This window comes from Narcine bancroftii, chromosome 10, assembly GCF_036971445.1.
Source record: "Narcine bancroftii isolate sNarBan1 chromosome 10, sNarBan1.hap1, whole genome shotgun sequence".
NCBI classification, from domain to species: Eukaryota; Metazoa; Chordata; class Chondrichthyes; order Torpediniformes; family Narcinidae; genus Narcine; species Narcine bancroftii.
Genome location: NC_091478.1, coordinates 25,434,421 through 25,447,402, shown reverse-complemented (window position 1 = coordinate 25,447,402; position 12,982 = coordinate 25,434,421). Strand labels below are relative to the sequence as shown.

Below are 12,982 nucleotides of genomic sequence, written 5' to 3'. Positions count from 1 at the left end.
TTCAACAGGAACAGGCGATTCAGTCCAATTTATCCATGCTGCCCAAGTTGTCTACCCAAGCTAGTCCCATTGGTGCAGACCCAAGGAGAGCAGGGAGAGGAGACAGCACACAGGGTCCATCTACAGACGGCTCTGTACAGGCTTTAAACAACCTGTTAAAGGAACCAATGGTGGTTTATTTTAAAATACTGTGATCGCGAGTCTGAGCTCAAGCTGGCAATGCCTGTGTTCAGCAGCAAACTTGAGGGGTTATAGACTGTGGAGAAGCAGAGGACACCAGTAACGTGGAGAACACCTCCATTTGAGAAGAAGAAGCAGAAGAGATGACACTACAGGACAGTGACCACAGAGGTGGATCAGTGAGGGAATCTACGGCTGAAGAACACGCGGGCGGCAGGTTGTTGCTGACTTGAGGTGAGGATCCCATACTGGCTGCGGACAGCTGCCAACGCAGTCAAAGGACTCGTACCAGTCTGTGGACTGTTGGAGATTGGCTGAAGGAGTTCCAGGTATTAGAATTTCCAAGGCTGGAAGGGCACCCAAGGGGCATCAGGCTTTGAAGTCTTCCTGATCATGTCGAAAATTTGGATCTGGAGCTGATAGTTTGGACTGAAGTCTGTGCGGCTGCGGAGGGCGCTGGAGGTGAATCCAGGATCACTCACTGACTCTGAAGGGACTCTTTTGCCTCTCTGACTGTAAGGGGTGCTGGGAAATTTCTGCTGTTCCATTTATTTTCTATTAATGAATGGAATTGAATTCTTTATTGTATCTTTGTACCAAGATATAGTGAAAACCATTATTTTGTGTGTTATCTAGGCAAGTTAACCCTCACAAGTTCAGCTGGCTGTGCAATAATATATCAAAAAGGCAGGGTATTGTGTTACTGAGGCAACTTGCAGGATTTCGAGATAAGTACAATTAAACTGTAATCTTTTACCAATGAGAGTCTGATAACAGCACAATAGAACATGTCCTTGAACATGGAGATTTACAAACTCGTAATTTTCTCCTGACATAACAGGACAAGAGTGTGACTGGGTGGGGTGGGTCCTTTAATGTGTTGCCTCATTATTGAAGCAGCAAGAGTTATAGACTGAGTCAATGAAGAGGTGGTAGCTGAGCTGTGGTACGTGGGGTGAAGGGGTAATATTACCCTTGATGGAGTAGCACTTTATCTGGGCAATAGGAGGATGTACTACTAACAGCTTGGGATGTGCCACACAGATGGTTGAAAAGCACTGTGGTGGGCCTCGGTTGTAATCTGCTGTAAAGCAGGGTTCTCAGGTTGATGTTAAGTTGCCTTCTCTTCTTGGGCAGAATGCTTCTCTCCTGGACCGCCCTGACCCCGACCTCACAGTCTGTTTTGAGCAGACGATACTGGTGTGGATTCCTCTGGGATTTCTGTGGATCTGTACGTCATGGCAAGTTCAGGGTCTCTGCAAGTCCAGACAAATCGGAGGTTCCTGTTCAAGACTCTACCTGATCAAACAGGTAACATTTACTCTCTTGCAAACAAGCTGATCAGTGACAGAGATTGTATATCTTTTACAAATTCAGTAAACTGTGATCAATGCTTGTGATGTGGGATCTTCCACATACAAGGACGAATGGTAGTCCCTCCACACTGTCCCTTCATACAATCCCAGGGCAGGTTCAGCATGGGTTAGATACAGAGTGAAGCTCCCTCTGCACTGTCTCATCACACACTCCCAGGGCAGGGACAGGATGGGTTAGATACAGAGTGAAGCCCGCTCTACACTGTCCAATCACACACTTCCAGGGCAGGGACAGCAGGGGTTAGATACAGAATGAAGCTCCCTCTACACTGTCTCATCACACACTCCCAGGGCAGGGACAGCATGGGTTAGATACAGAGTGAAGCCCACTCTACACTGTCCAATCACACACTTCCAGGGCAGGGACAGCAGGGGTTAGATACAGAATGAAGCTCCCTCTACACTGTCTCATCACACACTCCCAGGGCAGGGACAGCATGGGTTAGATACAGAGTGAACCCCCCTCTACACTGTCCCATCACACACTCCCAGGGCATGGACAGCACAGGTTAGATACAGAATGGAGCTTCCTCTATCCCAGTGGTTTTCAAACTTTTTCTTTCCACTCACATGCCATCTAAAGAAATCCCCATGCCAAAGGTACTCTGTGATTACTTAAGGTGGTATGTGAGTGGAAAGAAGTTTAATTACTACTGCTCTTTGCTGTCCCATCACACACTTCTAGGGTAGGGCACCAGAATAAAGCTGACCCTGATCTGTCCATCAGGAGTCTAAAGTTGAGTCATTGCAGATGCTTGAAACCACATGCTGGACAAATGATTCTCTCCCGTTGGCTTAAGGGAATAACAAATTACTTTAAAGATGGGGTTATCATCCTTCAAAGTGTGAGAAGGAAGTAACCAAATGATGAAATTATTTTTGATCTCCTCCCTGACAATAGATCCTCACTGGTCTTCTGCTCCTGACCTCAATGACTGAGTTGATTTTCACGGTATTGGAGGACTTTGAGCTCGCCAGAGAATCCATAACTGATAAACAGAAGGCAGCTGTTTTCTATGTAAATCCTTTCTTCTTTACACTGTCTTGGGTAAGAAATGGAGCGCTTTCTCATTAGATAAACCATGCTATCAAACTCGACCGTCACTTACATCAGATATTTTTAAAGAGCCAAATGGAATCTCAGCATCACAAAATCTCCCTCCCTACATTGCACTGAGAAGATAGACTGGAAAACTGACTTCACTCCTGAGAGATGAACATATGAGGAGAGATTGGTCTTGTGTTGAAGACTCTTAGAGAAGAAAGAAATGGCACATGAAGCTTCATGAGGTGTTGAACTTTGGGAGACCAAATGGAAGGGGAAGCAGACAATTAATGCCAACTCTCTGAAAAGTATTGATGTGTAGCGGAATCCAGGGGTCTAGGTCCACAGCTCATTGAAATTGGCCACGCAAGTAGACCGGGTGGTAGACAAGGTAAAGATAGGGTTCTATGGTATGCTCAACTTCATTGAGTATAAGGTAAGGAGAGCATGTTGCAGCAATATGAAACTTTGGTCAGGCTGCACTTGGAACGCTGTGTGCAGTTCTGGTCACCCCAACATAGAGGCTTTGGATAGTATAGAGAAGGGGTTTAAGAGGAATGTTGCCTAGTATAGAAGGTATCAGATAAGGGGAAAGGTTGGACAAACTTGGACTATTTGCTCTGGAGTGTTGGAGGCTGAGAGAAGACCTGATAAAAGTTTCTAAAAGCATGAGAGGCACCAATAGGGTGGACAGTCTCCCACCCCCCACCCCCCCAAGTGTAACATCATGGGACACGTTCCTTCCCCCTCAGTATAATGCCACGGGACACGTCCCCCCATCAGTGTGATGTTGTGGGACACGTTCCCCCCCCCAAGTGTGATGTGGGACACGTTCCCCCCCCCCCAAGTGTGATGCTGTGGGATACATCCCCTCTCAGTGTGACCCCATGACACACATCCCCCATCAGTGTGACCCCCGTGGGACACGTCCCCCTCTCAGTGTATTGACAAACACTGTTAAAGTGTCACACACTGGAGATCATGGGTTTTAGGTAAGGGGGGGAGAGAAAATTTAAGAAAGAAGTGTGGGGCAAATGTTTTACACAAAGAGTGGTGGGTGCCTGGGACAGGCTGCCAGGAGTAGTGATGGAAGAGATACAATAATTGTGTTCAAGAGGTTTCCAAATAGACACAGGAATATGAAGGGGATGGAGGGATGTCTCAATTGCAGACAGCAGAGTCTTAGGACTTCACGTTCAGCATGTGGGCTGAAAGGCCTGTTCCTGTGCTGTTCTCTGCTCGAAAAGAGAGATCTAGAAGAATCCAGCAAAATTCCAGTAGGACTGAACAGATTAAATGCATGAAGGATGTTTCTGCTGGCAAGGGAGCCTAGAACATGTGGACAGTCTAAGGATGAAAGGGAAACCATTTAAAGCAGAGATTAGCTTATTTTATTTACTCACTGTGGAATTGTCTGAAAGCAGAACTTCATGAAAGTCAAAATAAATATTTTCAAAAGGAGTTAGAAATTGTTCTGAGGTGAGAGGGATTCTGAGCTAGGGAAAGAAAGGCTGGAATGGCAGACTAGATTATCACTAAATGATAGATTAGGCTTGAAGGGCTGAATGGCCTAATTCTGCTGCTATTTTCAATGTTTCTATAAAGAGTTCAGTTGTCTAGAGTTGACACATTGATGTAGCAGCAGATATGATCCCAAGGCACAGCTTGTCCTTGTTTCCCCCTCAGTGTGATGCCATGGGACACATCCCCCCCCCCTCAATGTGATGCTGTGGGACACGTTTTCCCCCCCCCCCCTCAGTGTGACGCTGTGGGACATGGTCCCATCCCCCTCAGTGGGACGCCATGGGACACATTCCTTCTCCCTCAATGTAATACCATTGGACATGTCCCCCCCCCCAATGTGATGTTGTGGGACACGTTCCCCCCCCCCCCACAGTGTGACGCTGTGGGACATGTCCCCTTGCAGTGTGACCCCGAGGCACACATCCCCCATCAGTGTGACCCCCATGGGACACGTTCCCCCATCAGTGTGACCCCCATGGGACACGTCCCCCATCAGTGTGACCCCCGTGGGACACATCCCCCCTCAGTGTATTGACAAACACTGTTAAAATGTAAGTGGATGGGTATCAGAGGTGAGCAGTACCAGGCAGAAAAACCGTAGGAGCTGGTCAGCTTTCCATTAAGAACAGGGAAATCTATGGTGTGTCAGAGTCACAGATTCTGATATATGTTTGAAATTATAAGGGGTTTGGTAGAATAGACCGAAAGGATATGCAGTACTGATTTAAACCAATTGACAACATAATTCAGCAAAAGGAAGTAGGAAATACTTTGCACAGGAAGATGTAACCTGGATTACACTGCCTGCAACTGCAGTGCTAGGGGTTGATTCTGAAATAAACCCTGTAAGTTTACTGGATGATGATGGAAGGAAATAATTTTTCAGACTTATGTTTGAGACTTCAGCAAAAAGAGGATAATGGGGACAAGAGCAGGGCTGGGACTCTTTGGATGGAGTTAAAGAGCACTCTTGTCCAACTTCACTTGGAATATTGTGTTCAGTTCTGGTCACCTCATCACAAGAAGGATGTGGAAGCTATGGGTGCCGAGGAGATTTACCAGGAGGTTGCCTGGATTGGAGAACGTGCCTTATAAGGCAAGGTTAGCAAAACTGGGACTTTTCTCTTTGGAGTGGAGAAGGATGAGAGGTGACTTAATAGAAGTCTACAAGATTGAGATGCTTTGACAGGGTGGACAGCCAGCACCTTTTTTTCCAAGGTGACAACAGCAAACACCAGTACACATCTGTGCAGGTTGAGGGGAGAGAAGTTTAGGGGAGTCGTCAGGGGTAAATTTTTACACAAAGAGTGGTGGATGCCTGGAATGTCTTGCCAGGGAAGGCTATAAAAGGAATATTTAAAAGAAAAGTGCCGTAGAGTCCAATGTTCTCTGTCCTCCCCTTTGTGCAGAGTGAGGTCACTGGAACTCTTAACTCAGCTTCCACCACTTTCCACCCAACCACTCCACTGTTGACTCTGTCTCCACTTCCCGCTGTCACGAGAGAGCAGCCAACGTATTAAAAGACCCATTCCCGCCCTGGTCACACACTCTTTCTCCCACCCCCCCCCCCCCCCCCCCACCCTCACCACAGGACAGAAGCTCAGACCTTTAGATTCAAGGACAATTCCTTTCTCTGCTGTTATCAGACACTTGAATGTACTTCCCATTAGATAAATGATGTTGCCTTTCCACTCTTCTATCGGAACCTTTTCTCAGTACCCTTTTTTGAAGATCTATGGCCTGTTATACTTTAGTGTTGGTTGACTTGCCTGGATAGCATGCAAAGTGAGAATAACCTATTCAATCCAATTCAACAGCTGATGGTGATGCTGATCCACGAGGGCAGACGAAGGATCAATGACAAGAACTCTGCCTGTCTCTTCATCTTCTGGCTCTTGTTCGTTCTCTGCGATGTGTTTATGCTGCAGACACTTATCAGAGAGGCCATTCAACAGGTGAGACATTGGGTTCTGTTTTGGAGCATTTCAGGGAAGGGGTACTGAGGAATTTTCAAAATGGATAGAGTGTGTCAAATAGGCAAAAGAGGTACATGTTACTCTGTAGAGATTTCTTCCTCCTTATTGAATGCCACACTCTGTTACCACTGCCTTTCCTTCCAACAGAAACTGTATGACCAAGATGTTGCCTGGATAAGAGGGTATGAGCTATAAAGAGATGTTAGACGTACTTGGGCTGGTTTCTCTGGAAGCTAAAGGGAGACCGGATAAAGTTTAATTATGAGACGTAGGCATGGTTGATAGTCAGAATCCTTCTCGCGGGGTAAAGATGTCACGAAGTAGAGGATACTTGTACAAGGTGAGGGGAAAGCTTAAAGAAGATGGGCAGGACTATTTTTTTTACACAGAGAGTGGTGGGTGCCTGGAACGGACTGCCAGCTACAATGGTGGTGGAAGCAGATACAATGGTGGTTTTTAAGAAGCTTTCAGATAAACACATGAACACTGGTGTAGATCCACAGAGAGCGAGGAGAGGAGACAGAGCGCTCTTCCATAGCGTTCTATCACCCAGTCCAAACTACTGACAGCTCTGTACAGGCTTTACATGACCTGTTAAAGGAGCTGATGGTTTGTCTTTAGTTGGACAAATTAATTATTAATATTCATATTTTACCTCAATTTTTATATTTTTTTCAAGCTATACAAACTTTCATTTCTAAATCTTTTTTCATTTACTTGATTCTATTTTATCGTCATATATGAAAGAATAAACATATTTGTTTAAATAAAACCCACCTTCAAAAATCTAAAACCATGGTTCTCAACTTTTTTCTTTCCACTCATCTAGCACTTTAAGAAATCCCTATGCCATCGGTGCTCTGTGATTAGTAAGGGATTGCTTAAGGTGGTATGTGAGTGGGAAGGGAAAGTTGAGAATCACTGCTCTAGACCCAATTGTTACTGAAATATTTTGCTTGAGAAAAATTGTCATTGGCCCATTTCCTTTGGAGTTATGAAGCCGTGCATAATGAGATATGATTAAAACACTTGTTTTCAAACTTTTTCTTTTCACCTACATACCACCTTAAGCAATCCCTTACTAATCTGTGGCATAGGGAATACTTATTATGTAAGTGGAAATAAAAAGGTTGAGAACCACTGATCTAAAAGAAATGGAGGTTTGTTTTTACCTAATTTCAGTTAACATTTTTAATATTACATTTTAGACATATTAAAATAATCGACTGGCTTGCCCAACATGGATCATACTGGAGTTAAAATTGGCAAGAAAATTTTCCATTACTGCACTTTTGGTTATGCGCTACCTTTTTCTTTAACTCAATTAATTGATAATCCAATAGTTAACCATACAGTGAGGATCTGGTTACAATTCAGAAAATATTTTGGTTTAAGTGGATTTTCTTTTTCCTGTCCTATTTTATCCAATTACTTTTTTCAATCTTCAATGATTTGTGGTGACATGCCACTAGGCAGGCGAACCAGCCCCGCTTGTAATCCACATGGCAGGGCAGCCGGCCAAAATGGCGCCGTCAGGGGTTTCCCCTTCTCAGCACCAGGCTCAGAAGCCCGCGCTGGGGGACCACGTGACACCCGTGTGACGTTGGCATCCCCCCAGCACGGTTCTCAGCCAGGTCCGGGCTGGGAGTATAAGTCAAGCCCAGCAGCCTGCAATAAACCAGTTTTCTGCTCACTGAGCTCAACCCGTCTGGTTGTATGTTCTTTCAGTAGCAGTGTAGCTGCCACTACAATTGGTGACCCCAACTGGTTCAAATGTCTTTGAACCCAACATGAGCGAACCTGGGATCAGTGCTATAGCTGTCGAGCTGCCTGACTTCTGGGTTCAGCCGGAGACCTGGTTTGGCCATGCGGAGGCCCAGTTTCACCTCCGCCAGATTTTGTCCGACGTGACCAAATTCTACTATGTAGTTGCCGCCCTGGACCAGGCCACCGCCAAACATGCGCTGCACCTTGTTCAGCACCCACCTGCCGAAGACAAATATGGGACCATCAAGCGAGTGCACACCGGATCCCTCGGACTATCAAGGCATCAGCATGCCGCTTGGATGATGCACCTCGACGTCTTGAGGGACAGGTCCCCAGTGGAGCTGATGGACGAGATGCTCGCGCTCATGGGTGATCACACCAACTGCCCACTCTTTGAGCGAATTTTCCTCGACTATCTGCCCAACGACATCCAGCTGTTTCTGGCCCAAGAGAACTTTACCGACCTGAGGAAGGTTGCTCAGAAGGCCCAAGTGCTTTGGCTCAAGTAATTCCCGGAGGGTTTGGCAATCCAGCAGGTCATGAGGCACGGGCATGACCACGCCAAGCCTGCCCCTAGTGCTGCAGTACAACACCCGGCCACTGCAGGGGCCACCAAGAGCATAACCAGGGGCACAGCATCCGCTCCGGATCTCTGCTTCTACCACCAGCGCTGGGGAGCCAAGGCTTGGAAGTGTCATCAGCCCTGCTCGTTCCAGGGAAATGAGCAGGCCGGCCGCTGTTAATGGCTGCGGCGGCTGGCCAAGGACACAGCCTCCTCTACCTGCGGGATTCAGTCAGCGGCCAACACTTCCTCATCGACACTGGGGTCCAGATCAGCGTCATCATAGCCACAGCCATTGAGTCCACGAACCGATCTCGAGGACCTCCCCTTTGTGCGGCCAACGCAACAGAGACCCAGATGTCTGGGAACAAGACAGACTACTTCCAGATCAGCGAGCGAAAGTTCTCATGGAGGTTCACTGTCTCTTCCCTTCCAACCGCCATCCTGGGTGCCGACTTCCGTCTCGCCCACGGCCTCCTGGTGGACATTCCAGGTAGGCACCCGGACTTTCCAGGCCGTTCGCCTCGACTCCTCCCGCATAGAGCAGCCGCAGATGGCCACGATCAGCACGCCCAGAGATGAGTTCCTGCGAATCCTGGACGAGTTCCCGGCCCTCCTCAGGCCTCACCGTGCCACAGGGTGTTCCACCACATCCCCACCCAGTGTTCACCGGTTCACGCCAAGGCATGCCGGCTCTCGCCTGACAAGCTCCAGGTGGCAAAGGAAGAGTTTTCTCATCTGCTGGAGCTGGGGATCATTCGGCACTCCGACAGCCCGTGGGCCTTGCTGCTCCAACTGGTACCAAAAGCCTCTGGTGGTTGGTGCCCCTGTGGAGACTATCGACGGCTCAACGAGGCGACAGTTCCTGATCTTTACACCATCCCTCACATCCAGGACTTTATGGCCAACCTGCATGGTGCGAGGGTTTTCTCCAAGGTTGACCTGGTGTGCAGGTATCACCAAATCCCGTTGCACCCTGAGGACATACCCAAGATGGCCATCATCACCCCCTTCGGCTTATTCGAATTCCTTCACATGCTGTTCGGGTTAAAGAACACCGGTCAAACCTTCCAGCAGCTTATGGACTCTGTGGGCAGGGACCTGGATTTCATCTTCATTTACTTGGATGACATCCTCATTGCCAGCAGGAATCGGGCGCAACTCAAGGCCCACCTGCGCGCCTTCTTCTCCCGGCTGACCAACTATGGCCTCACCATCAATCCAGCCAAGTGCCAGTTCGGGAAAGAGTCCATGCAGTTCCTGGGCCATACCATCATGGCCAAAGGAGCTGCACCTGCCACTATGAAGGTCGCCGCTATCAAGGAGTTCTCACATCCGGACAACCACAAGGGACTGCAGAAGTTCGTGGGTATGGTCAACTTCTATAACCGATTCATCCCAGGAGCCGCGCACATCATGCAGCTGCTATTCGGCCTCATCACAGCCAAGCACAAAACACTCACCTGGACCCCAGAGGCCTGCAGTGGATTCGAGGCCATTGAAGACGTCCTCGCGAAGGCTACCATGCTCGCCCTCCCGCACAGCAAGCTGCATATGGAGCTTTCCGTCGATGCCTCTGTCATAGTCGTCGCCGCCATCCCGGAGCAGCAGGTGAATGGACAATGGAAGCTGCTAGCATTCTTCGGCCGGTTTCTCCGCCCACCAGATCGCAAGTATAGTGCCTTTGACTGTGAGTTACTGGGCATGTACCTGGCTGTGCGGCATTTCCGCTATTTCTTTGAGGGGAGAACTTTTGCTATCTTCACTGACCATAAACCTCTCACTCAGGCGCTTGCTTGTGATGGCAAAGGATCCCTGGTTGGCCCGCCAGCAGCGTCACCTCTCCTTTGTGTCGGAGTTTACCACTGACATTCAGCACAAGGCGGGGAAGGACAATGTGGTTGCCGATGCACTCTCACGACTGGCCATCTGCGTGCTGACACCCGGCCTTGACTTCAACCAGCTTGCCCAGGACCAGAAGTCCGATGAGGAGACGCGAGCCTTCAGGACTGCCATCATGGGCCTACGGTTCCGAGACCTCCTGACTCTTAGTGGAGAAGGCACCATCCTGTGTGATGTCTCCATGGACACCCCGCGGCCAGTGGTTCCCCAGCAGTGGCGTAGGCAAGTCTTCCATCACATCCACGACCTTTCGCGCCCATCCATCAGGTCCACGGTCCGTATGGTGACCGAGCGGTTCATCTGGCATGGGCTGCGGAAGCAGATCGCAGGCTGGGCTAGAACATGCACCCATTGCCAGATGTCCAAGGTGTACAGGCACACCAGGGCACCTGTGCAAGAGTTCGAGCACCTCCGGGAATGGTTCAGCCACATTCACGTGGACTTAGTCGGGCCCTTACCAGTTTCCTGGGGCAACCGTTACTTGTTCACGGTGGTAGACCGCACCACTCATTGGCCCGAGGTGATCCTGATGCCGGATGCCTCCATGGACTCCTGCTCCTGAGTGCTGTTGCACGGTTGGGTCACCTGGTTCGGCATTCCGAATCACTTCACCAGCGATAGGGGCACCCAGTTCACCTCTGCGCTCTGGGTACAGCTCGCCAACAGATTGGGGATAGAGCTACACTCCACCACGGCCTATCACCTGTAGATCAATGAGCTGGTCGAGCGTCTGCAGCGCCACCTTAAGACGGCACTTATGGCCCGATTCACCGGTCGCAACTGGGTGGACGAACTTCCTTGGGTGCTCTTGGGCATCCGCTCCACGCCCAAGGAGGATCTGCAGGTGTCATCGGCTGAGCTGGTCTATGATGCACCACTGGCACTGCCCGGTGAGTTCATCAATGCGCCTCACAACCCCCAGCAGTCACCGTAAGAGCTACTTCCCCACCTCCAGACTCACTTGGACTCTTTCACACCTCCACCACCGCCCAGAAATGGCACACGGCCATCTTACATCCCTAGTGAGCTGCACTCCGCAGAGTATGTTTTTATTCGGCGGGGCCTGCCCTTGGCACCTCTACAGAGACCTTACCAGGAGCTGTACAGGGTTGTCCAGCGTTCAGGGTCTTTGTTCATGCTGGATATCGTCGGCAGATGGGAGCTGTTTACCGTGGACAGGCTGAAGCCAGCTCACCTCGACCTCATCGAGCCAGTGATTGTGGCCCAGCCCAAGAAGCGAGGCCGCCCAACTAAAAAAGACATTGGTGCCTGTTCTGGGGGGGGGGGGGGTGCTGTGTGGCAGCATACCACTAGGCAGGCGAACCAGCCCCGCTTGTAATCCACGCGGCGGGGCAGCCAGCCAAAATGGTGCCATCAGGGGGTTTCCCCTTCTTTTCAGCACTGGGCTCAGAAGCCTGCGCTGGGGGACCACGTAACGACCAAGTGATGTCGGCGCCCCCCAGCACAGTTCTCAGCCAGGTCCGGGCTGGGAGTATAAGTCCAGCCCAGCAGCCAGCAATAAACCAGTTTTCTGCTCATCTGGTTGTGTGTTCTTTTAGTAACAGTGTAGCTGCCACTACAGATTTAACTTTTTATGACTGGTGTAAAATAGTTATTACAAGTTTTAAAGATTTATTTATTAGCAGTAGTCTTATTTCTTTTTACCATTAATGGCCATCATAGTTCCTTAATACTTTAAACTAAAATTTTAAAAGTTTAAACTTGAAAACAAAGGGTTAAAAAACGGGTACTTAAAATTCTGGCCAGAGAGGTCGAGATTACACGTCTAGTCTCTACGCCATCTTGCCACGCCTCCCCAAAAGTCTTATTTCATTTGAACAATTGACAATCAAATTTGCTTGATCTAAATTCCATTTTTTTAGGTATTTGCAGATTAGAAACTTTCTACACTCTCAATTATGTGAGTTTGCCAATGTTCCAGATCCAAATATTATTGACGCAATTTTAATTTACAACCTTAACAAAAAGGTTTAATATCTACTATTTAAGATATGTTGATGAAATTGCATCAAGCTCCTTTCGATAAAATTTAAAAATGCATGGGCTTACATTTTTCAGTATCTGAAGAGAATTGGGATTTGATCTTTAAATTGGTCAATACCTCATCATTATGTACTTATTATTCTCTATTACAATTTAAAGTAGCACTCTCACGTCCAAAGATAAACTTTTTTGTATCTACCCAAATATGAGTCTTCATTGTGACAGATGTAACAATGGGGATGCTACATTAATTTATGTTTTGGACTTGTTCAAGCATTAGACAACACTGGATGGAGGTTTTTGAGACTTTTTCAATAATTCTTGACTTAATCTTAGATCCTAATCCTTTAGTTTCTCTTTTCGGCACTACAGGAAAGAAGGGCATGACTTTAATGTCAAATAATATCTTTTATTTCCCTGATGGCAAGACGTGCAATACTACTGAGGTGGAAGTATGCTGCTCCGCCCACTCATGCTCAGTGGTCATGTGAAATTATAATATAGAGAAAATCGAATGCTTTGTAACTGACATGAATATGAATTTTCAAAATATGTGGGTACCATTTATGAACTATTTTCAGAACTTCTACAACAATAACAATTTCAATGATAATTTGTTCTTTTTTCGCACTTTCTTTTAGCAAAG

At 48.0% G+C, this 12,982-nt stretch overlaps 1 protein-coding gene across 3 annotated transcripts in view; it reads left to right on the top strand.

The window, feature by feature from the left end:
- abcc2 (ATP-binding cassette, sub-family C (CFTR/MRP), member 2) overlaps positions 1–12,982 on the top strand; it is a 92,271-nt gene that overhangs the window by 10,359 nt on the left and 68,930 nt on the right. For all 3 annotated transcript variants that reach the window (XM_069900247.1, XM_069900248.1, XM_069900246.1), the window contains exons 3-5: positions 1,318–1,491; positions 2,458–2,604; positions 5,943–6,080. In XM_069900247.1, coding sequence (XP_069756348.1) covers positions 1,318–1,491; positions 2,458–2,604; positions 5,943–6,080 — 459 coding nt within the window. The remainder of the gene's footprint in view (positions 1–1,317; positions 1,492–2,457; positions 2,605–5,942; positions 6,081–12,982) is intronic.